The sequence below is a fragment of the Aquarana catesbeiana genome, linkage group LG08, assembly GCF_042186555.1.
Source record: "Aquarana catesbeiana isolate 2022-GZ linkage group LG08, ASM4218655v1, whole genome shotgun sequence".
Taxonomy (NCBI): Eukaryota; Metazoa; Chordata; class Amphibia; order Anura; family Ranidae; genus Aquarana; species Aquarana catesbeiana.
The window spans coordinates 208,732,909-208,758,939 of NC_133331.1; the positions used below are offsets into that span (position 1 = coordinate 208,732,909).

Consider the following 26,031-nt stretch of genomic DNA (forward strand, 5'->3'; position numbering starts at 1 on the left):
GTGATCGGTTACAAAGCCTCCAGCAGCACTGAATGTGCGTTCCGAAAGAACGCTGGATGCAGGACAGGCCAGTAGCTCAATTGCATACTGTGCAAGCTCTGGCCAGTGATCCATCCTCAAGACCCAGTAACCCAGAGGATTTTCGGTGGGAAAGGTGTCCAAATCTGATCTTGCCCCTAGGTATTCCTGCACCATGTAAAACAGACGCTGGTGATGGTTGCTGGAACCGATCATACCTTGGGGCTGCGGACCAAAAAATTGTCTGAACACATCGGTCAGACGGCCACCTTCTCCACCGCTCCTTCTTTGACTGACCGAAGCCTCAGCAACACGTTGTCCAGAAACAGGAGTTTGTAACCTCCCAGTCTCTGGGAACCCGTTGCACAGACCTTTCTGCAAGGCCTCCCGAAGATGTTTCATCCTCTGCTCCCTCTGCGATGGCAAGATAAGGTCCACAACCTTACCCTTGTAACGTGGATCAAAGAGGGTTGCCAGCCAGTATTGGTCCTTCTCCTTGATACCACGAATACGAGGATCCTTACACAGGCTTTGCAGGATCAGGGAGGCCATGCAGCGTAGGTTTGCTGAGGCATTCGGTCCGGAGTCCTCTGGGTCACTAAGAACGACATGGTCCGCAGCCACCTCCTCCCAGCCACGTACAAGTCCATGTGTTTCTTGGGACTGATCCCTTAAAGACTGCTGCTGATGCTGAGTGCCAGGCTCCACCTCCATACTGACACAATCTTCCTCCTCCTTTTCCTCCTCCTCGTCCTCTTCCTGTGTGATTGGCGGGCATGCAGAAACACTGTCTGGATAAAGGGGGCCTTGAGAGCTAAGGAAGTCCTCCTCTTCCTGCCTCTGTTCTGCCTCAAGTGCCCTGTCCATTATTCCATGCAGCGTGTGCTCCAACAGGTGGACAAGGGGGACAGTGTCACTGATGCATGCACTGTCACTGCTCACCATCCTCGTGGCCTCCTCAAATGGTGACAGGACAGTGCATGCATCCCTGATCATGGCCCACTGGCATGGGGAAAAAAAACCAAGCTCCCCTGACCCTGTCCTGGTGCCATAGTCGCACAGGTACTCATTGATGGCCCTCTTCTGCGTGTGCAGCCGCTGCAGCATGGCCAACGTTGAGTTCCACCTGGTGGGCATGTCACAGATTAGGCAGTTCTTGGGCAGGTTAAACTCCTTTTGGAGGTCCGTCAGCCGAGCACTGGCATTATATGACCGGCGGAAATGCACACAGACTTTCCTAAGCCCGGGTACCTGCCCAAGAACCGCTGCACCACCAAGTTAAGGACGTGAGCCAAACAGGGCACATGGGTCATTTGTCCCTGTCGGAGGGCAGAGAGGAGGTTGGTGCCATTGTCGCAAACTACCATTCCTGCCTTAAGTTGCCATGGCGTCAACCACCTCTGAACCTGCCCCTGCAGAGCTGACAGATCCTCTGCCCCAGTGTGGCTCCTGTCCCCCAAGCACACCAGCTCAAGCACCGCATGGTATCTTTTGGCCTGCGTACTTGCGTAGCCCCTTGAATGGCTACGGAGCACCGCTGGTTCCGAGGACAAAGCACAGGAAGAGGCCATGGAGGAAGAAGAAGAGGAGGGGGTGGAGGAGAGAGGTGTGTCACAATCATTAGCATTTTGGAGGCGTGGTGGTGGAACAACCTCCAACACTACTGCACCTTGTCCTGCATCCTTCCCAGCTGCCAGCAGAGTCACCCAATGCGCCGTGAAACCTCCCTGTCCATGCCTGCTGGACCATGAGTCAGCGGTAATATGCACCTTACCGCTGACCGCCCTGTCCAGCGAGGCATGGACATTGCCTTCCACATGCCGGTAGAGAGGCGGAATCACCTTCCGTGAGAAAAAGTGGCGTTTAGGTACCTGCCACTGAGGAACCGCACATTCCACAAACTCACGGAAGGGGGCAGAGTCTACCAACTGAAAAGGCAGCAGTTGAAGTGCTAGCAATTTTGCCAAGCTAGCATTCAACCGCTGCGCATGTGGATGGCTGGGAGCAAACTTCTTTCGGTGGTGCAGCAGCTGGGGCATGGAAATTTGCCTGGTACAATCTGACGTCGGTGTACCAAAAGCAGATTGCCCACAAGTACTTGGCTGTGACACACCTAATTCTACACCTTCATTCCTCTCAGTGCAGGTCTCAGAGAGGACTGAAGGTATAGTGGGGTTGGAGATCTCAGCTGATGAGGAGCAAGGAGAGGTCCTCTTTGTTCTTTGGTGTGGGTCTTTTAGATACGCTTGCCAACGAACTGCATGGCAGGTCAACATATGTCTGGTCAAGCATGTGGTACCCAAGCGGGAGATGTTTTGGCCACGCGAGATACGCTTGAGACATATGTTGCAAATAGCAGCGGTGCGATCTGATGCACTCGTCTCAAAAAAGGCCCACACCAAAGAACTTTTTGAATAACGCGCAGAGACTGCAGCGCCCTGCACATGTGTAGCTTTGGGGTGTGATGCAGTCAATGTGCTGCCCTTAGGCTGGCCCCTGTAGGGCATCCTGCCTCGTTGGTGATGTGCCGCCTCCTCCTCCTCCTCCTCCTCTCTCCTATCAGGCACCCACGTTGAGTCAGTGAACTCATCATCCCCTCCCTCCTCATCATTGGAGCAAACCTGGCAGTATGCTGCAGCAGGGGGAGCATGACTGCCAGATTGCTGTCCTTCTTGGGCACCCCTTCTGTCTGCGCTCATGTTACTGCCTTCATCGAGCTCAGTATCATCATCAGAGCCTTCCAAACGCTGGGCATCCTCCAGGAGCATGTGCCCAACACTGTGGTCAAACAGTTCGAGGGACTCCTCAGGAGGACATGGTGGGGCTAGGGAAGGAGTCACTGATGACATTGAGCCGAGGGAAGAGGCCGCTGCTTTGCCAGACAAAGTACCCTGGGCATGGGTGAGAGAGGATGAGGAGGATGAGGACGGCTTGGTCATCCACTCGACCAAGTCTTCCGCATGTTGTGGCTCAACATGGCCAGCTGCCGAAAAAAAGCCCAAGCGTGTCCCACGGCCACATGCTGATGAGGATGCACCGTCTCCATGACCAGCACTAGACACAGAGCCTGCTTGCCCTCTCTTATTGGCTTGTGACTGTCTGCCTCTCCTTTTTGGCCTTCCAGACATACTAATGGCCTGTAGCTGCACTAAGCTGGGATATGTATATATATATATATATATATATATATATATATATATATATATATGTACTGATACTGCAGCTAGCAAAATCAACTGCCTGCCTGTAGTATGAGAACACCACCAACCTTCTACAGGTAGCTTTAGCTGAACACTGTGAGGTGGACGCACCCCACTAACTTGTAGGTTTAGCTGAACACTGTGAGCAGGACGCACCCCACTAACTTGTAGGTTTAGCTGAACACTGTGAGGTGGACGCACCACACTAACTTGTAGGTTTAGCTGAACACTGTGAGGTGGACGCACCACACTAACTTGTAGGTTTAGCTGAACACTGTGAGCAGGAGGCACCCCACTAACTTGTAGGTTTAGCTGAACACTGTGAGCAGGACGCACCCCACTAACTTGTAGGTTTAGCTGAACACTGTGAGCAGGACGCACTGCACTAACTGTAAATAGTCTAGCTGCCTGACTGTGGTACTAATAGGATCAAAAGAACACCATTAATTTTCTTCAGGTAGCTGTATATACTGTAACAAGGCAAGCCTGCTTGTCAGTAAGAAGATAACAGGAATGGATCTAGCTGAACACTGTGAGCAGGATACACTGCACTAACTTGTAGGTTTAGCTGAACACTGTGAGGTGGACGCACCACACTAACTTGTAGGTTTAGCTGAACACTGTGAGCAGGACGCACGCCACTAACTTGTAGGTTTAGCTGAACACTGTGAGCAGGACGCACTGCACTAACTGTAAATAGTCTAGCTGCCTGACTGTGGTACTAATAGGATCAAAAGAACACCAGTAATTTTCTTCAGGTAGCTGTATATACTGTAACAAGACAAGCCTGCCTGTCAGTAAGAAGATAACAGGAACGGATCTAGCTGAACACTGTGAGGTGGATGCACCACACTAACTTGTAGGTTTAGCTGAACACTGTGAGCAGGACGCACCCCACTAACTTGTAGGTTTAGCTGAACACTGTGAGCAGGATGCACTGCACTAACTGTAAATAGTCTAGCTGCCTGACTGTGGTACTAATAGGATCAAAAGAACACCAGTAATTTTCTTCAGGTAGCTGTATATACTGTAACAAGACAAGCCTGCCTGTCAGTAAGAAGATAACAGGAACGGATCTGGCTGAACACTGTGAGCAGGACGCACTGCACTAACTTGTAGGTTTAGCTGAACACTGTGAGCAGGATGCACTGCACTAACTGTAAATAGTCTAGCTGCCTGACTGTGGTACTAATAGGATCAAAAGAACACCAGAAATTTTCTTCAGGTAGCTGTATATACTGTAACAAGACAAGCCTGCCTGTCAGTAAGAAGATAACAGGAACGGATCTAGCTGAACACTGTGAGGTGGATGCACCACACTAACTTGTAGGTTTAGCTGAACACTGTGAGCAGGACGCACCCCACTAACTTGTAGGTTTAGCTGAACACTGTGAGCAGGATGCACTGCACTAACTGTAAATAGTCTAGCTGCCTGACTGTGGTACTAATAGGATCAAAAGAACACCAGTAATTTTCTTCAGGTAGCTGTATATACTGTAACAAGACAAGCCTGCCTGTCAGTAAGAAGATAACAGGAACGGATCTGGCTGAACACTGTGAGCAGGACGCACTGCACTAACTTGTAGGTTTAGCTGAACACTGTGAGCAGGATGCACTGCACTAACTGTAAATAGTCTAGCTGCCTGACTGTGGTACTAATAGGATCAAAAGAACACCAGAAATTTTCTTCAGGTAGCTGTATATACTGTAACAAGACAAGCCTGCCTGTCAGTAAGAAGATAACAGGAACGGATCTAGCTGAACACTGTGAGTAGGACGCACTGCACTAACTTGAAGGTTTAGCTGAACACTGAGCAGGACGCACCCCACTAACTTTTGTAGGTTTAGCTGAACACTGTGAGCAGGACGCACTGCACTAACTGTAAATAGTCTAGCTGCCTGACTGTGGTACTAATAGGATCAAAAGAACACCAGTAATTTTCTTTAGGTAGCTGTATATACTGTAACAAGACAAGCCTGCCTGTCAGTAAGAAGATAACAGGAACGGATCTAGCTGAACACTGTGAGCAGGACGCACCGCACTAACTTGAAGGTTTAGCTGAACACTGAGCAGGACGCACCCCACTAACTTTTGTAGGTTTAGCTGAACACTGTGAGCAGGACGCACTGCACTAACTGTAAATAGTCTAGCTGCCTGACTGTGGTACTAATAGGATCAAAAGAACACCAGTAATTTTCTTCAGGTAGCCGTATATACTGTAACAAGACAAGCCTGCCTGTCAGTAAGAAGATAACAGGAACGGATCTAGCTGAATACTGTGAGCAGGACGCACTGCACTAACTTGTAGGTTTAGCTGAACACTGTGAGGTGGACGCACCACACTAACTTGTAGGTTTAGCTGAACACTGTGAGCAGGACGCACCCCTCTAACTTGTAGGTTTAGCTGAACACTGTGAGCAGGACGCACTGCACTAACTGTAAATAGTCTAGCTGCCTGACTGTGGTACTAATAGGATCAAAAGAACACCAGTAATTTTCTTCAGGTAGCTGTATATACTGTAACAAGACAAGCCTGACTGTCAGTAAGAAGATAACAGGAACGGATCTAGCTGAACACCGTGAGCAGGACGCACTGCACTAACTGTAAATAGTCTAGCTGCCTGACTGTGGTACTAATAGGATCAAAGGAACACCAATAATTTTCTTCAGGTAGCTGTAAATACTGTAACAAGACAAGCCTGCCTGTCAGTAGGAAGATAACAAGAACGGATCTAGCTAAACTGAATACAGTGTATATATATATATGCAACACCTGGGATGCATATATATACACAATACACTGTAAGTGCAGCTAACTGACTGACTGTTCTGCCTAATCTATCTAACTCAAATCAAATGTCACTGTCTGTCTCTCTCTCTCTCTCAATGAACGCCGGAACACACACTACACAGGGCCGCCGTGCAGGCGGCCTTATATAGTGTGGGGCGTGTACTAAATCCCCTGAGCCATAATTGGCCAAAGCCTCCTTGGCTTTGGCCAATTATGGCTCTCTGTTCAGGCGGCGCTGTGATTGGCCAAGCATGCGGGTCATAGTGCATGCTTGGCCAATCATCAGCCAGCAATGCACTGCGATGCCGCAGTGAATTATGGGCCGTGACGCTCCACACGAATTTGGCGCGAACGGCCCATATCGTTCGCAATTCGACGAATGATCGAACAGCCGATGTTCGAGTCGAACATGGGTTCGACTCGAACACGAAGCTCATCCCTAGTCACCAGTATGGTATTTGTAAATTGAAATCATATCCCCTCTCAAGCGTCTCTTCTCCAGAGAGAATAAGTTCAGTGCTCGCAACTTTTCCTCATAACTAACATCCTCCAGACCCTTTATTAGCTTTGTTGCCCTTCTTTGTACTCGCTCCAGTACATCATTCCTGAGGACTGGTGCCCAGAACTGCACAGCATACTCTAGGTGCAGCCAGACCAGAGTCTTGTAGAGTGGGAGAATTATTGTTTTATCTCTGGCGTTGATCCCCTTTTTAATGCATGCCAATATTCTGTTTGCTTTGTTAGCAGCAGCTTGGCATTGCATGTCATTGCTGAGCCTATCATCTACTAGGACCCCCCCTGGTCCTTTTCCATCCTAGATTCCTCCAAAGGTTCTCCCCCCAGTGTATAGATTGCATTCATATTTTTGCCACCTAAATGCATTATTTTACATTCTACAATAAACCTAATTTGCCATGTAGTTGCCCACCCCATTCATTTGTTCAGATCTTTTTGCAAGGTTTCCACATTCTACCGAGAAGTTATAGCCCTGTTTAGCTTAGTATCATCTGCAAATACAGAGCTGTTTACCCCATCCTCCAGGTTGTTTATGAACAAATTAAACAGGATTGATCCCAGCACAGAACCCTGGGGGACCCCACTACCCACCCCTGACCATTCCGAGTACTCCCCATTTATCACCACCCTCTGAACTCGCCCTTGTAGCCAGTTTCCAATCCATGTACTCACCCTATGGTCTATGCCAACGGACCTTATTTTGTACAGTAAATGTTTATGGGGAACTGTGTCAAATGCTTTTGCAAAATCCAGATACACCACGTCTACGGGCCTTCCTTTATCTAGATGGCAAAAACAATTCTTCATGAATCCATGCTGATTACTGCTAATGATACCGTTCTCATTACTTAAATCATTTATATAGTCCCTTATAATCCCCTCCAAGAGCTTACATACTATTGATGTTAGACTATCTGGTCTGTAATTCCCAGGGATGTATTTTGGGCCCTTTTTAAATATTGGTGCTACATGTGAAGTGCTCAGCCCCCATGCCACATTAGCCTATACAATAATATAGATTAGTCATTACTGTTTTTTACCATTCAATTTTGTTGACTTCAATGAGTCTCATGCAACGTACAGACGAACTGAATTTTCGACTGGACTAGTCTGATGGACCGAGTCCAGCGGACAATCTGATCGTGTGTGGGCTTCATCGGACCTTCAGCTGACTTTTCCAGTTGAAAATCTGACGGGCTTTAGATTTGGAACATGCCTCAAATCTTTACGTCATAACTCCGCCGGACCCAGAAATCCGCTCGTCTGTATGCTAGTCCGACGGACAAAAACCGACGCTAGGGCAGCTATTGGCTACTGGCTTTTAACTTCCTTATTTTAGTCCGGTGTACATCATCACGTACGAATCTGTCGGACTTTGGTGTGATCGTGTGTAGGCAAGTCTGTTCGTTAAAAAGTCAGTCGGAAGTCCGTCAAAAGTCTGTCGAAAGTCCGCTGGAAAGTCTGTCGGACCAGTCCGGTCAAAAAGTCCGCCCTTGTGTACACGGCATTAGATTTGGCATGAACATTTATCATGTTCTGTGATCCTGCCTCAAACTGAACCCAGGTACATTTGGCTCATCCCTAATTATAATACATAATTTACAGATTAGTCTTTAGTGAGAGCTCTGTTTCAAGGCAATCACTCTACTTACTTATCCGTGAAGAGTTTTTGCAATTTTAAAGATGCACAAATACAACAAGAATGTAAAAAAATATATAAATTTATTTAGAAAATATTAAAAACAGTATGAAGACATGAATAAATGATCATACAATACATAAACAGGTGCAAACTGATTGAATCTCTACATGTTTTGCCATAACCAATGGCTTCATCAGGAAAATTATTATCAGGCACTGTACAAATGATCACAAAAGAGTCAAAAATAGAAAAAGATTTTTTAGTGAAAGACAAAAGATATAACAAATGCAAAATATATAATTGTACATTATTAAATTTCATTTTCCTGGATTGGCAAAAATCAAGTGACAACAAAAACTTAGGTCAAATGGATTACTTGTGTATTCAAAGAATACATTTTAAAAGATTTTGAAGGCTCCAGAGTCATAGGGGTGAATCAATTTGGATCAATTGGTGTAACCATAGAGAGACCATAGAGTATGTATAAACAAATGCCCACTAATGGTTCATCTATGGGGGAAGAACAAGGAGTAATCAATAAGGGGATAAAAAATCCACTAATCCAAAGATAGGACAGGAAAAGGGGTCTACCTGATGCTAAAGGTCTTGATGACAAATTCCAAAGATTCAGATAATTCCCATCATTCCCTTCTCGAATAGGTGGAAAAAACAGGAGGGGAATGGAGGGGAGAAATGAAAGGGGTTTTTTCTCAAAGCTCCAACAGATCAGAGACCACCATTAGAATCAAAAACAAATAACCAAACCAACACATTTATGTCTCTGATCAACTAAGGATAAGAGCCAATAACCAATACCTCCAACCTAGCTTAATTACCTGCAATGAGAGACCCCACAATATTTTCTCCCCCTCCTATGCTGGACCATCAAACCTAACTGTAACTGGCGTCCTTTTTTTTTCCCCAAAAAGATTTTATTAGAGTTTTCATGAAATATACAGCTAATTACATCAAACTGGGATCCAGGTTTCATACATGATAAGCCCAACAGTGGCTAACAGGTTGCTGACATCAAAATTGTCTAGAAGATAAGCTAGAACTATAAAGAACATTATAACATTACAAACAATATGCAAGGTCCGAGAGTGTAATGGCTTCTCTCGTTAATCATGTGTCTCAGCTCAAATTTAGCCTACTAACACTCTCGGAGACCATCCAAACCACCTGAGGGGGCCCATTTGTAGCAGCCCTGTATTACCCAATTTTGACTTCCTGGAACGACAACCTGGAGGTCAGGACCGGCCCAAACAGTCGGCTCCAACCTCCAGATCCTTGACCATAAAGGGCTCAGATAACAAAGAAGAGAAGAGAGCAGAAAAAGTAAGAGGGGGAAGAGGGAGGGGTGAGTGGAAGAAAAAGTGGGGACTGACAAAGGGGGGGTAGGGTCCCACCTGCTACCCCCTCCTTCCACTGTTTGCTGTCTACATCAACAGGGTCCTCCGGTATCCCGGGATGGATCGTCTGAGATCACCTTGTGTCTTGACAATGAATTACATGTCATGTTATAGCAAATCCTGGTATGATTGGGAGTTTTTGTACATGATCCACGCCTCCCAAGTTGCTGAAAGGCTTGAGATCTTGTCCTGTGAAGCGAATATTAGCTCCTCCATTGTCGCTATGCGGTCAGTACGTGCCGCCCATTCTTTCATGGAGGGCGGCCGTGTGGACCTCCAATGTACCGGTATGCATAGCCTAGCAGCGTTTATCAAGTGCATAGCTATCGACTTAAAATATTTTTTGGGGGGAATTTTGGAGAGGTGCAGGAGATACTGTGCTGGTGTAAACTCCAGTGGGAGTGAGGAGATAGCAGTCGTCACCTCATGCACCTTACGCCAGTATGGCTGGATTAAAGGGCATGTCCACCAAATGTGGAGAAAGGTGCCCACTTCTCGTTCACACCGTCAGCAGTGCTCTGGCACTGTCAGAAAGATCCTGTGGAGCAACTGTGGGGTCTTATACCATCTAGTTTGGAGTTTATACCCATTCTCTTGTGTGTTTACATTGAGAGAACCTTTGTTTATGAGTAAATCGATACGATCCCAACCGGCATCTCCCTGTCCAAGGTCGACTCCCAGAATGCATGATCTGCACTCAGAGAAGAGTACAGTTCCCCGAACATGGAGGCATATAGGGCTGAGATCACATGAGACTGGGGTGATGAGCTTGAACATAGGATTCAAACACCGTGGGGTTTCTCGTGTATATGACTACTTTCGCTGGGATGTCTAGAAAGTGTTTTATTTGCCTGTAGGGCCAGGAAGGGAAGGATTTAGTGTTAGATCTTGCCACAAGATCTTGTATCTTCAGAAACTTGCCCCTGTGAAAAAGTGCTTCACCTGCATTTGTGTGTATGGCCATTCCAATAAAAGATTGGTCTTCGATAGACCCGGGGGGAAATTCGGATTGTCTCTAATGGGGGTAATCGGGCAATCAATGTCTGACAGTGCATGGGCTTTACATACCCTAACAAAAGCCTGGATGGTCGCCCCAGCCAGAGGATGGGCGTGAAGTTTAGGCGGATGTCCCCCATAGGAAGGATCTACACATTTTCCCGTAGGCTGTAAAAAAGGAGGGTGGTAGGTGAATCGGGACAGTCTGCATCTTGTACAGCAGACGGGGTAAGACCGTCATCTTTAGGATAGAAGCCCTTCCAAACCATGAGAGGGTGGGTACATCCCACTTCAGAAGATCCTGTTGTATGAGTTTCAGTTCGGATAGGAAGTTTTTTATCATACAGTGTCATCAATTTACTTGTGAGCTGGATACCTAGGTAGGTGATAGCCTCTGTTTCCCATTTAAATGGGAAATTTGCTTGGCACTGCCATACCAGGTCATTTGGTAATGAGATGCTTAGCGCAAACGATTTTGACAGACTGATTTTTAAGTTCGAAATACGTTGGAAAAGATCCAAGACAGGCATGAGGTTGGGTAGGGATGTCAGTGGGGAGGAAAGAAAGAGCAGGATGTCGTCCGCAAAGGCCGCAGTCTTGAATTCCCTTCAGTGGACTTCTATGCCTTTTATATTCGGATTAATCCGGATGCATCGTAATAGCGGTTCTAGGGTAAGAATATAGAGTAGAGGCGAAAGCGGACATCCTTGCCTAGTGCCAGCATGGATGGAAAAGGCGTCCGATAAGTGGCCGTTGACTCAGACTCTAGCTCGTGTATTTACATAGAGTGCGCCTATAAAGGCTTGCATACAGCTCCCTAGACCCAGAGCTGTCAACACCGCTTCCATGTAATCTCAGGCCACTCGATCGAACGCCTTCACTGCATCCATTGCCAGGAAGAACCCCTCCTGTTTGGAGGAGGTGAGCCAATAGTGAAGATTCAGAGCCTTTGTGGTGTTGTCCCTGGCTTCCCTGCCAGGGACAAAACTAACCTGGTCCAAGCCTATCCAGGCGGGCACATGGTACGCCAGGCGGGTAGCCAGAATTTTAGAGAGGAGTTTGACGTCTACGTACAAAAGTGAAATTGGCCTATAGTTAGCCACATTAGTTGGATCCTTATCGTCTTTGGGGATCAACGAGATGTAAGCTTCTCGTAGGGTGTCTGAAGGGCAGTGGGCAGAGGCCAGAGTATTAAAGGCTTTAAGGAAGCGTGGGGCTAAGAGATCTGCAAAGCATTTATAGTATTGCGCTGAAAAGCCATCTGGTCCCGGACATTTGCCAGGTTTTGTAGCTTTCAGGGCTTCCGCCTATTCCTCGGAGGAAAATAGGGCTTCTAATGCAATCCTATCGGGCTCCGACAGAGCCCCCGGACTGTAGGTGTTAAGAAAGTCCTGTTTCAATCAGGACTGGGTCTCAACCGTCGCTGAACTCTGGTTCTCGGTCTCCCCTTTAAGATTGTAGAGTTTGCTAAAAAAGCAACAGAATTATCGTGCAATGTCTTTATTTTTAGAGTAGATCGTCCCCGCCGAGTCAGTCACATGGTGTAACGTGTGTGCTAGAGTACGTTTTTACGTAAATCTGGCTAGTAGCTTGCCTGGTTTGTTGCCCTGTTCATAGAACACTTTGTGAGACAATATGTGTCCCCTTCGCGCCTTCTTATAGAGTTCTTCCAACAGCAAGGCTCGCGTGTCCGCTAATTCTGTAGCTATCTGGATAGCCTGAGAGCATTTATGTTGGGCTTCCAGCTGAGATATTTTCTTAGAAAAGGATAGTATTAACGCTTGGTGCATTTTTCCTAGCTGCAATGGCAAGTTGGTGTGTCCGTATAATGCTCTTATGGGCCTCCCATTGTGTCATGGGAGACACCTCATGTGTGTCATTGTGGCAAAAATAGTCGTTGAGGGCCTGTCTGATACTCTCTAGATCCCTAGGGTCAGCAAAAGTGGAAGCATCTAGTCTCCAGGTCTTAATGGATTCCATCTTCTGTGGAAATTGTAAGGTTAAGTTGATTGGGTGGTGGTCAGAGAGGACCATATTTTCAATGGTCGCATCTGCTAGATATGTCAAGTCTGATTGACGGATGAACAGATAGTCCAGCCTCGAATAACGATTGTGAGGTGACGAAAAGAATGTGTAAACCCTCTTGCAGGGGTTGAGGGTACGCCATGAGTCATGTAGCGTGAGCGAAGCTAGTTGAAGCTTCACCTGTCTCAGTGCTGAAAAGGGGAAAGAGGAGGTGCCAGTAGAGGTATCTAACAGCGGGTCTAGCACCATGTTAAAGTCCCCTCCCAGGATCAATAGGCCCGTGTGAAAGGAAATGAGTTTCAGAAGGACCTCTCTTAGAAAGGACACCCTCTTGGAATTGGGACAGTATACATTCGCTAGAGTTACCGGTTTGTCTCTCCAAGTACCCTTTAGAAAGAGAAACCTGCCCTCAGGGTCTAGCATTTGGTCTGTCAGGTGAAACATGAGTGACTTGGCCATCAGAATGGAGACCCCCTTTGTTTTGGAGTCAGCACAGGTCTCATGATAGGCATCAGGGAAGCGTTTATTAGCAAGTCAGGGGATAGACCCCGTTTTAAAATGGGTCTCCTGGAGGATAACTTGTGCTCTGCAACGATGAGCTTCTGCTAAGACACTGCTACGCTTTTCTGGTACATTGAGGCCCTTAGCATTCAAAGAGTACACTTTTAGCGACAGAGGAGCTGACATGTGCACTGTAGAAGACATGTGGGAATGATGCTAGTGTGCATGGATTGCACTCGTTAGATGTAGATGGAGGGGATTCACAGGGAAGGGAGAGAGAAACAGAAATAAAAAATTCAAAAAAGCTCAGGAAGGAAAGAGAGGTAGGGTATGGCTAACGCCTACGTATGCCCTGCAGGTGTTTCCAAAGATGGATGGAGATCTTTACCTGTGTACGATGTATACCACCATCTCAGGTGTAGCATGGAATATACCGGGGGGTGGGTGTAGTCCAGCTACCCCACTGTTTGGAAAGAAGCAAGGAGTATAGGGATAGGGAAGAAAATATACCGGTAACTTTCAAAGGGGAACCTGCCTCCTTGAGGTGGGGAAGAGGTCTAACACCAGGGAAGAAACCCGTACATATACCACCCAGAGACTCCTGGAGTGAAGTGTTACAACTATGGGACAATCCCGAGCTAAGGACCTGGTGAATTTCTAGTCAGGCCCGCCTAAGCTGGGTGAACCCATTCCTAGAGACCCCCCTTTTCGCTGTTGCCTATCCAGTGTCTAAATAGGGAAAGAAGTAAGCCATCACATGTAACTTTCTACAAGAGGGAACACCTCTGTAATTTTTAACATAAAACAAGAGGAATCTGAAATCACTTAAAACATTTTATAACAACAAAACCCAGACCCCCCCTCCCCCGAGGTTTCCAGAACCCAGATTGCAGCGAAAGCCGCGAACGTGAGGAGGCGGAATCTCCGAAACTCAGGGTCTCACCCTGACTGAGGAGTACGTCCAACTCTCTAACAGGAGAGTTGAACGCCCTCCTGTCACAACCGCATACTTAAAGAAACAGTCTGAACAATAAAGTAGATAACAAAATATCAAGTTATAAAGATACAAACACCTTTGTGGGGATAATGGAAATACTGGACTGGGGCCCTACATGTTACGTACGTTCAGTTTTCTAACCTTGCTCTCCCTCTCCCCACCCGAGGAGTGGAGGGAGGGGAGACCCTCACATATAAGAACCCCTCTTCTGTAGCATGACCTTGGGGGAGCCCACCTTGAGCGACATTAAAGTCTCATAGGACAGCAAGGATCAGCACAGCAATGTCTATACGGAGCCATTGGTACCGTCATTACCTGAGGAAGAGGGGACAAAACAAAAACAAAAAAGGAAAAGCAAACAAATATACGGGGAGAGAGGTCAGTGACTCAGATATAGTTACCAGCCCAGCATGGTAGGCCACAAGAGACGATGCTGGAGAGAAAGGCACATAGTCAATGTTCAGCGGCCAGCCGGCGTCTCAGAGGTTCTGTTGTGGGAGCACACGCAACTCCCAAGGAAATAACTGTACATGCAGCCCACATGCTTCCCCTTGGAGCCTCAGCAGCAGAGTACCTGTGGCCTGCAAATGTAGGAGGGACGAGCCTTCCCTCCTATCAGTCACCCATTCTTTGAGTTAGGCGATCAGTCCTCTTACTGGGGTTTCAGGAACTAACAGGGGAGCTGTTCGGGGAAGAACAACAAAAACTGCTTCCCTTTCTCAGGAGATTACCCAAGGGACTTGGCTGTAGGGGATGTGAGTCACTCGACCATGTGGGGTACATCATGCTTACGGTGCTCATAGCCCAGTGCAAGAGAGCTGAGGGCTACCCTTGTGAGTATGGCCCGCTGCCTGTTCAGCAATATAGAGAACAATTATAAGGCTGCAGAGTCATAGTCAGACAAGCAAAGGTGCTGTTAACAACTCACCCAACCATCAGTTCCACAGCTAGTGGTCTATTTTGTGCCGAACGGATGATGGCGAGGTTCGTGGGCTTGCTTCTGTTTCCATGTCCCCACGATTCCTCGATGGGGAGTCGGCTGACGTTCTGCGATGCCTCTGTCTGTGTCTTTGTGATTTTGGAGTGTCATCAGGTTGTGCGGGGATCCAGGGGTCTGGTTGCATGAATGCGCTATACCAATCCGGTATATGTTAGTGGGATGCCCAGGGCGTCACAGAAGGGACGTAGGTCAGGTGGGGTTCTCAGTTGCGCCATGCGATTTCCAGCGGTTGCCTGTAAGCAGAAGGGAAATTTCCATCTATAAGCAATGCGCCTGTCACGCAGAACATGCAGGAGGGGACGGAGATCTCTCCTATGCTGCAGGGTGATTGCAGATAAATCTTGGAATAGTTGTATGCGTGCACTCTCATGTTCCTGTCGCTCGTGGTGGCGAGCCAAGCGCAGTATTTCCTCTTTCTGTGTGAAACTAACCAGACAGCATACCACATTTCGGGGGGGGTCAGTGCCTCTAGATCTCAGAGCTCTGTGGCACCTCTCCATCTCCACAGGACCATCAAGTGGCCATCCGAGGAGGGTGTTAAAGATGGCCCAGACCATAGATTGTAGCTGGGGCCCATCCACTGCTTTCGGTATGCCTCTCACCCGTAAGTTGCGCCTGCGGCCCCTGTTGTCTAAGTCCTCCATATGCCTGTGCATATCAATTAAGTGCTGGGCATGTACACTGACAAACTTTTGAACTTGCTGGATGGCTGTCCCACGTGCCACCTCCACGTGCTCCAGCCATGATGCTACAGCTCTGATCTCAGTCTTAAGCTCAATAACAGCTGCAAATAGGGAGTTCTTAATGTTCTGTGCCACTAGCTGGAGGTCTGACATGCACAGCGGGAGAGTGGTGTGCTGGGCAGACTTACTTGTGCAGCCTGTGTGTCCCCATGCTATGTCCGAAACATTGCCGGTATGTTTCGGCTGAGCTGTGTGGCCGGGTCTTGTTGTGACCGGGTGATCAACGAGCTCCTCCCGGTCATCTCTGCAGGCAGATGGAAGGGATTGTCCCGCTAATGGTAGGCAAAAGGAGTTCTATGCGGCAGAGCTCTCAAGTCAAGCTGCCGTCTTCCTCCGGTGCTAGACCATGCCCAACTGGCATCCTTTTATATCCCTCTCCACCTCCCTATGGAGACAAATTGTCGCCAAAGGGGGGTGAGGACGCCTTAGTGTGCCGAGGTCGCGCCGGAAATGACGGCAAGATGTAGATTTACTAATAGGGGAACACTCAGAATCTGATGCAGCTGTGCACGGTAGCCAATCACCTTCTAACTTCAGCTTGTTCAATTAAGCTTTGGCAATAAAACTTGGAAGCAGAATTCCATATTTCAAATATCTGCACACAAGATCTAATAAAGGCACAAACTAATCTGGCCATTAAATAAGCATTTTAAAAGGGGGCAAATATTTTGGCAGGTGTCCAATCATAAGCCTATTGTTTTTGGTTAATAGACCTGTCTGATAGATGTGCAATAAGAGAGAGGGGCAGCGGGCCATAGATGAATCAACATTTCTATTGAACAGGAAAATTTGAAGATTTTCGTTGGGTTAGTGGCTCCAACATTAATCAATGTGTTCTGGCAGTGGAGGAGTCCCTGCTTTCAGAATACTATAGCACAGCATAGAGCAGGGGTTTCAAACTGACGGCCCTCCAGCTGTTGCAAAACTACGAGTTCCATCATGCCTCTACCTGTGGGAGTCATGCTTTTAACTGTCAGCCTTACAATGCCTCATGGGACTTGTAGTTTCGCAACAGCTGAAAGGCTGCCAGTTTGAGACCCCTGGCATAGAGTATTCCTCTATCCACTTGGGCTGTGAAATGACCCATCTACTCTATGCCCAGCCTAAGACAGAAGCAGAGCCTGCATATGCAATGAAAAAACATGGCTGCCCCCTTGTGCGACTATATATTACTACAAATTACACACACATAAAGCTGTGTAGAAACTAGGCACCCAAAGGTGCATGCAGCAGCTTTTGATAATTTTGTCTACAGATAACAAATTAAGTTCACACAAAGCATTTAGACTCTTGGATAACGGGTTAACAGCTGTGATTGTTTAAGTGGTTAACGTTAGGATCACAAAATAAATTCTTATAATCTGTTAGCAGCAGGTAAGAAGTTATTTTTATCAGAACATCATTTGAAGGAACAAGTGTCCTCTATAACGACAGTTAAAGAATATGTTACCCCAATATTTCATATTGGTGCCTGCTGAACCATGTACTTGTATGAAGAAGTCTCCTGTTCTCTTTGTATTGTTTCCTTTATGTGAAATCCCTGGTGTACCTGCCAGTCCCTCTGCTTTCATATTAAAAACTGACCGCACTAAGCAGGAGAACACACTGTGGTCAGTTCTCCAGCTATGCTGGGAACTCAGTGTACTTTCCTCCAATGATCAGACTTGTCCTGATATCCCACGACCCCTGCACAGCGCTATTGTGTTTTGCTGGTGAAGGGGGGGGGGGGCAGGGGGAGCCTTCCCAGCTGGCAGAACAAAATGACTACTGCTAGTGGCTATGGCCGCTGTCGGTAATTGCATGTAAAAAAATTCGACAGGCGGGTTGTACCCAAGTTGATTGGTAGATCGATTTGGGAACAATCAGCCTGCCCATACATGGATCGAAATTCGGCCGGTCCCTGCTGAACCGGACTCATTTTGATCCATGTATGGCCAGCTTTAGATGTGGCGAATTTGCATTAATTTAGTTTTTAGGAGTTTTTTGCCTTTTATTTTCACCCAATGATAATGACACTTTCTCGCATAGGGTGACAACACTTACTTACTAAGCTGTAATTATAGAGGGACAGCATTGTCCAGATTTGGATGTCAAACACCCTCCTCTTCTTATCTCTATTACACAGGTATGATGGGTTTTGAGTTCACAGAAGATAGCTGAGAAAACTTATAACATTGTTTAAGATTTCAATTCAGTACCCAGGAATTTAGAAGGATACTGGATTTATATCAAGATCAGCAGGTATTTTTCTGTGCTTGCAGAAAACGTACTTAGCCTGAAAAAATAAAACTAGGGACAGGAAAGCTGCAATATATTATATTTTTGTTCTTTGGTTTGGATATGTGTACTGTTAAGCTTTCATTTGACATGTACAGCATGCTTCTAACATATATTCCTTCAATGTTTATAAAAAATGTACAGAGATGGTAAATAAGTGAACCATTAATATCAATGTATAAAGATATATAACAGAAACAATGGTGTTGGCTTTTCCTAGGATCACCTGGAGAAGTGGGAAGCCCAGGATTAAAGGGAAATCCAGGCATGCCAGGCAAAGCTGGTCCACAAGGTCAGAAAGGAGATCTGGGCATTACAGGAGCTGAGGGCAAATCAGGTAACACAAACCACTCTGCATGGCTGACGTTTTATATACCGTATTTTCCGATGTATAAGACGACCGGCATATAAGACAACCCCCTAATTCTACTGTATTTCTACAGTTTTTGCCTATACTGTACTCACTGTATAGGACGACCCCCCTTCTGAGGCTTCATATTGACTATATTTCCTTCTTCTTAATGAAAGTTGGAGCCATACCGCACTGAGCCAATCACAGCAAGTGATGTATTCTATTAATGAATACAAAGCCTGCTCAGATTGGCAGAGGCTGTAACATCATCAGCCCGTGACTCTCTGACACTCAAAGCCAATCCGAGCAGGCTACTGTATGTTTGGTTTTGGGTAAAATGGTGAAGGGTTAGAACCTCTGTTAGTTGTGTATTGTTGTCTATATCCCTGTTATAAAGATTAATTTTCACCCTAATGATGACTAAAATTCAGAGTAAATGTAAAATGTAACAATTATCCCTAAATATCAATCTATATTGTATGTTTACACGCATTATAAGGTACATATACCACAACCACTTAAGATAAGGACTCCCCAGTTCCTTCCCAGAAAGTAAGGCAATTTACTGAGTTTCCAGAACCAAAGTATGCAAACAATGATAACAGGAATAATTGTCTACAGATAGTCAGATCATGTATAATAGACTGCAACAGACTACTCACAGCTACACACAAATCTACCACTCATGGCATGTCAAGTTACAGATTTTAATTGCAATTACCATAAGAGTGTCAATGGTTGTTGCAGCTATTAAATCTAGTTTAATATCCAAGTTCTTTATATGTCAAAAATATCTCCATCTATAAGAAATCACATTAGACAACATTAGTGACAGCAAAAATTTGGATTGAAAGTCATGTAGGTTTGTGCATGCTGTAACTAAAAATTGCGTGTTGGTGTGTGAGTGGTGACCACATGAAAACTGAGAGGTGCTCACATGAAAACTGAGAGGTGCCCACACCTTATAGATTAGGGATATACAGTGCCTTGAAAAAGTATTCATACTCCTTGAAATTTTCCACATTTTGTCATTTTACAACCAAAAACATAAATATATTTTAATGGGATTTTATATCATAGGCCAACACAAAGTGGCACATAATTGTGAAGTGGAAGGAAAATGATAAATGGTTTTCCAAATTTTTTACAAATAAATATCTGAAAAGTGTGGTGTGCATTTGTATTTAGCCCCCTTTACTCTGATACCCCTAACTAAAATCCAGTGGAACCAATTGTCTTCAGACAGGTCAGGGATAAAGTTGTGGAGAAGTTTAATGCAGGGTTAGGTTATAAAAAGATATCCCAAACTTTGAACAACTCACAAAGCACTGTTCAATCCATCATCCAAAAATGGAAAGAGTATGGTACAACTGCAAACCTACCAAGACATGGCCGTCCACCTAAACTGACAGGCCAGGCAAGGAGAGCATTAATCAGAGAAGCAGCCAAGAGGCCCATGGTAACTCTGGAGGAGCTGCAGAGATCCACAGCTCAGGTGGGAGAATCTGTCCACAGGACAACTATAAGTTGTGAACTCCACAAATCTGGCCTTTATGGAAGAGTGGCAAGAAGAAAGCCATTGTTGAAAGAAAGCCATAAGAAGTCCTGTTTGCAGTTTTTGAGAAGCCATGTGGGGAAGAAGGTGCTCTGATCAGATGAGACCAAAATTGAACTTTTTGGCCTAAAAGCAAACCGCTATGTGTGGCGGAAAACTAACACTGCACATCACCCTGAACACACCATCCCTACCATGAAACATGGTGGTAGCAGCATCATGTTGTGGGGATGCTTTTCTCCAGCAGGGACAGGGAAGCCGGTCAGAGATGTTGGGAAGATGAATGGAGCCAAACTCAGGGCAATCCTAGAAGAAAACCTGTCAGAGTCTGCAAAAGACTTGAGACTGGGTCGGAGGTTCACCTTGAAGCAGAACAAAAACCCTAAACATACAGCCAGAGCTACAATTGAATGGTTTAAATCAAAGCATATTCATGTGTTAGAATGGGCCAGTCAAAGTCCAGACCTAAATTCAACTAAGAATCTGTGGCAAGACTTAAAAATTGCTGTTCACAGACACTCTCCATCCAATCTGACACAGCTTGAGCTTTTTTGCAGAGAAGAATGGGCAAAAATGTCAATCTCTTGATGTCTAAAGCTGGTAGCGACATCCCCAAAAAGACTTGCAGCTGTAATTGCAGCAAAAGGTGATTCTACAAAGTATTGACTCTGGGGGGCTGAATACAAATGCACGCCACACTTTTCACATATTTATTTGTAAATAATTTGCAAAACCATTTATCATTTTCTGTCCACTTCACAATTATGTGCCACTTTGTGTTGGTCTACCACATAAAATCCCAATAAAATACATTTATGTTTTTTGTTGTAACATGACAAAATGTGGAAAATGTCAAGGGGTATGAATACTTTTTCAAGGCACTGTATATAAGCTCATGACTTCTGTAAACCAATAAATCATAATTTGGGTTTGGGGGGGCTTATAGGAATCACTGTGTAAAGTATTTCGGCTCATAGAGGTCTGATCATTAAATGTTGACGCTTTCTTTTCTACCAACATAGTTTTTAACCATGACTTTGACCAATAGCATAGCTCAATCAAATATAGTCAGGTTTGGGCAAGCAATGGAAACCTGTGCTGTTGGAGATACAGGGGAGCCATTTTCAACCTCCGTCTGAGAAAGCCAGTTGTCTGAATTTTTCTGTTTTCACTACTTTTTGATTTACTGACCTGGAACAAGCATGCAGATTGGAAGGTCAGAGCAAAGCTGGAACTCCTGATCTGCATACTTTTCTAGGTCAGAAACTCCGAATTTATTGACGCCAATAAATCAACATGACAGCCAAACAACTGACATTTTGCGGGGAGGTTAGCAATGACATCCTACATATTCTCTGTGTGGAGATTTCCTGTAAAACATATCTACAATAAAAATGTAATATCATATTAATTTAAAAATTGGATTTTAATTAATTCTAGACTATTCCTATTATTCTGAATGAGCTTAAATGTTGTAAACATACTTTGTTAAGAATGTCACACAATTTTTGAATTTTGATACACATAATCCCTAGACCTTGAGAATATGCACTGCTGTGTCACAGAATTCACATCCTGTCTTAAAGAAGTGCTGAGAGGAGGATTTTAAGTAGGTGGAGTCAATACAGGAATCGCTGTTTGCAGGCAACAAGGTACCATGGGATATGCAGTACTTAGAAATCAAAAGTAAACTAAAGGAATGAGCAGAGTAGAAGCTGCAAAGCATTCAGTGTATCCACAAAATTGTGGAAAGAGATGGCCAGTAGACAGACAGAACTCACAACATGAAAAGAGATTATATTTGATTGTCAAAATAGCTATTTATGCTTGGATTTTACATTTATTACTGATATTATAAAATTAAAGTGTATCCTGTGATTACAGAACACTTTGAAACATCCTTATTCCTTTTGATAAAACATATTCATGCATATTATCAAAGAGATGCTTTAGCGCACAAAAGAAAATCAATAAGACCAGAGGACACAACTCATAATATATATAATGATTTAGACAAAAGAATTACATGTTTTATGTTTTTTTTTCCAAACTTGGGCTTGGGTTTTCAATGCCCTTTTGCAATTAGCAATTACGGTATTTACCCCCACTATCTCTCACTTTAGGCCCACAAGGTCCAAAAGGTGAAAAGGGCATAATTGGCCCTTCAGGAGCAACAGGAGCTGTTGGAGCTCCAGGTGCTAAAGGTGCTCCAGGTGCAGCAGGACCCACTGGAAATCAAGGTGTTATCGGTGCTCCCGGAGCCAAGGGAGACAAAGGGACCATAGGTAACGTAAACCGATTTATTGCTATTATTATTTCACAAAATATGTTATTTCTTGTTGTCCCTAAACCCAGATGAAATTATAAAAATATCTGCCATAAATGTATTATTGGAGATTTTTTGTTAGGGAAACAGGATTTTTTTTCCAACAATCAAAGCAATCTGTGACCCACGATAAATGCTTGGTGGCCCCCGCTCAGGTTAACAAGGTTTGATGAATTGGATGCTGCTGACTAGTGAGGGTACAGGCTAGGGAAAGGTTCATCCAGATCCAAAGTACGCTGTAGAAATAGAAAGAGATAGCCTGACCGTCGTACAACTCACCTCTGGATGAATCAAACTGAGGCTACATTTACCTGCTAACCATTTGGGCTGGGCGAGGTGTGCGGCAATCAAGGCAATCTGACTAAAACCACAAACCTTTATTGTACATTCAGGTGTTTGTAGATCATATCATTCCATGAAAGAATGGTAAAAGATCTGTACAAATTATATTCAGTTTTTTTCTGTCTGAAGAAAGTGCACACTTCCCGAATCATGCTAGATAGTAAGAACAATCACAGGCTACTTTTTGTTTTTTCCCAGCTGATAAAAGTTGACTTGAGGGCCCAATTTTGACATTTCTATTCATCAATTCAAAATAATGAGATTCTCCTTCGTCCAAGATCACACCCAATTTCCAGGCAGCCCCTTTCAGATCACGCCCGCTTTCTGGGCATAGCAACCTTTGATTATGCAGGAACCAACAACTTGTGGCTGCAATTCCTTCAGTAATCCTCCTTTTTGAGTTAACGTGCATGTTCAGCAAGTCAAACATGGGTGATGCCATGATCTTGTGAGGCAGCCTGGGATGATGCAGGAGTGTCCCAGGAAATTCGAGACGGTTGGCATGTATGCATTTTTGGGGAACCTACACTCCATCCTTGAGATCCCTCGACCCCTTCTTTTATTTTGTAGTAGATAGAACAGCAGATTATTGTGTGTAATTCCCCTCTACCTGTGCCTCATGCTCTAATAAAATAATATTTAAGGGTTAGGGAATCCACACTCTTAAATAAGTGAACAACACTAGTGTACTATTAATAGATCCAAAGACACCACGTAACAGATATCCTTCATTATGGATCTCTTAAGATCATTTCCAACCCAACAAACTACAGACTTCTCAATTATATTTAATACATCCAGAAGACATTAAATGTTTAAACATGCTTCACATTTGGAGAAGTGACGGTTAACAAGTTATCATGTAACAAACTTTGCATCTCTTGCCTGTCTGCATCCACTATTCGCCTCTGACTAGCTGTTAGGTATCATACATCAGAAGACTGCATTTTGACCATAGTATGTGTTATTTTTAATGCCAAAAAAACAATGTCCTTGAAAATGGGACCTTAAAAAACAAATCTTAAGAGTTTTTCTATATGAATGAAAAATGAAACATTACATTTTTTTAGCAAAAAACAGTTGCCTACAGAAACCAATATAGAGAATTAGGCAAGAAATATGATTGAATGCGATACATGAAAAATGCGTTTTTTCAGTCTTTTTTTTTTCGCTTTAATGAATCAAGACTTATTAGTCCTCTAATATATTCACAATATTCCTTGTTGGCCACACCAATTCTCTTCTCATGGTTCTGGCAATAGTCATGTACCATCCTCACATCAATCCCAACAATGATGACCCCACACCACATTATCCTATGGCAAAATAATTTTGGTAATTGAACAGCCACCTCACACCATGACAAGCCTATGGATAAAGTGTGAGCAGCCTCTGTTTGCTAGACTAATGTGAATAATCACAGTACTACTTACACATGACTGTACAATTTGACTTGATATTCATTCTCTTATTACTTAAACAACAAAAACAGTGCAAAGAGAGTAAATGAGCATACCACATACAAGAACATACACTAGTCCTTGGGATCCGGTGATGCCCACAGTTCTACCTCCCACTGCTGACTGTGGCTGGAGGGTTCAACTACCTCCGGTCCTGTTCTATTAACTATCTAGGAACTGTGCATCATTGTATTTCATGTAATTAAACGTGCACTGTTTCTTAATTCCTTGTACAGCATGTGGTATATTTATTTGTGCTTTCTGCGCTGTTTATGTTGTTTGAATTGGCAGGTTTTTCTCTGAACCATTTTCTGTTAGGGGTTCATGATTGCAACCACTAATAGTGCCTAACAAATCTCGGATACTGCTATATATACCATTATAAACATACTTTATATGTGGATTGCACTCTAAGATATTCTGTTTTGTGGTTTTATGGCAGTTATATTCTCTTACAACTGTTAACAATCCTTTGCAATTTATGGTTTAAGGGCCTCAAGGATTAAAAGGGGATAAAGGTGCAAATGGTACACCAGGGACAACAGGAACTCCAGGCACTCCAGGTGCTAAGGGTGCAATGGGTCCTCCCGGCATCTCAGTTACAGGAGCTGCTGGGGCAAAAGGAGACAAAGGAGATCCAGGTATGATGTGAAATGACTCCATACTAACTAAGACTAGCTTTAAAGTGTATTTAAGCCAAAACATTTTTGTCCTTGAATTTTTCAATAGAGTGGAGAAGGGTTGGAACTACTGTCTTTTTCTTCTTTTACTGCAGTCTGTGTCCCCACTGGGGAGTTTCACCCTCTCAATTCAGCAAGGTGACCAATGTCCAAAGAAAGTGATAAATAAGTTTTATAATAACTGAGGGGAAGTCTTCTTATGGGGACACCTGGTTCAGCAAAAACTGTACAACCCCTTGTTTACCAAGCTATTCTAAACATCCTGATAGTCGAGGTGTTAAAATAAGCTTAGTTAGAGCAAGAATGAAAGTAATAATTCTAGAACCATAATCCATTATTAACTCTAAACTCATAATCTGTAAAGGCTTTTAAGGTGTCGCATATGGACAATTGTGTGTACCATAGGTTTGTGGCACTTAATGGGAGCTTGCAATTTTAAGACTTGACATGTTGATTCTGAAGTTACACAAGATTTGAAAGGCAGAAAGTCCAAATGGGTAGTACAGTATACATTTTACATATGGAATGGGAAAAGATTAAACTGAAGTTGGATGTAATGTATAGTTTTTTGTTTTGTTTTTTGACACAGTCAAAATACATCAAGCCAAAATTGTAAGATTTATGTTGGTGGTGGTTAAAGTGGATGTAAACCCCAACATTTTTTTTTTTTACTATATCATACTATAGAGTATAAGATTTCCTATCATTTGAGCCCAGTCTTGCCACACAGAGTTAATCCATATCTGAGCAATCCTCTTTTATTGTTCAGTGAGACAATTCTTGACAAACTGAGAAAAACTTTGTCAAATCCCCCCCCTTGCTGTGAGTGACAGCCTAAGACACAGGCATTATTTTTTAATTCCCTCCCCAACTCCTTTCTTCAGCAGCTCTGCAAGGATTGGCTGTTCCACACCTCACCATGATTTGGCATGCTGAAGTCATGTGGTTACTTTCCTGTCTTTTCACTGGATGTTAGAGATCATAGCAGAAGTTCAGTGTTAGAAATACACAGGGGAGTGTAGAGGTGGGCGGGGAGTCTACTGACATCACGACTCCACCCACCGAGCTCCAGACAACAGACCCACCCACAGAATCTGCAGTTTTTCGGGTCTAATAACAGACAGAGGGGAGACATTTGACAGGTAAAGATACATGCAGGAAGCATGTATATCCTTATAGATAACCCCTATGGCAGTA

General features: G+C 44.5%; 1 protein-coding gene across 1 annotated transcript in view; it reads left to right on the top strand.

Annotated features, from left to right (window-relative positions):
• Positions 1–26,031, top strand: part of LOC141106725 (uncharacterized) — a 106,709-nt gene that overhangs the window by 7,058 nt on the left and 73,620 nt on the right. The window contains exons 3-5 of the mRNA XM_073597660.1: positions 18,340–18,456; positions 22,150–22,311; positions 24,646–24,795. Of these exons, the coding sequence (XP_073453761.1) occupies positions 18,340–18,456; positions 22,150–22,311; positions 24,646–24,795 (429 nt within the window). The remainder of the gene's footprint in view (positions 1–18,339; positions 18,457–22,149; positions 22,312–24,645; positions 24,796–26,031) is intronic.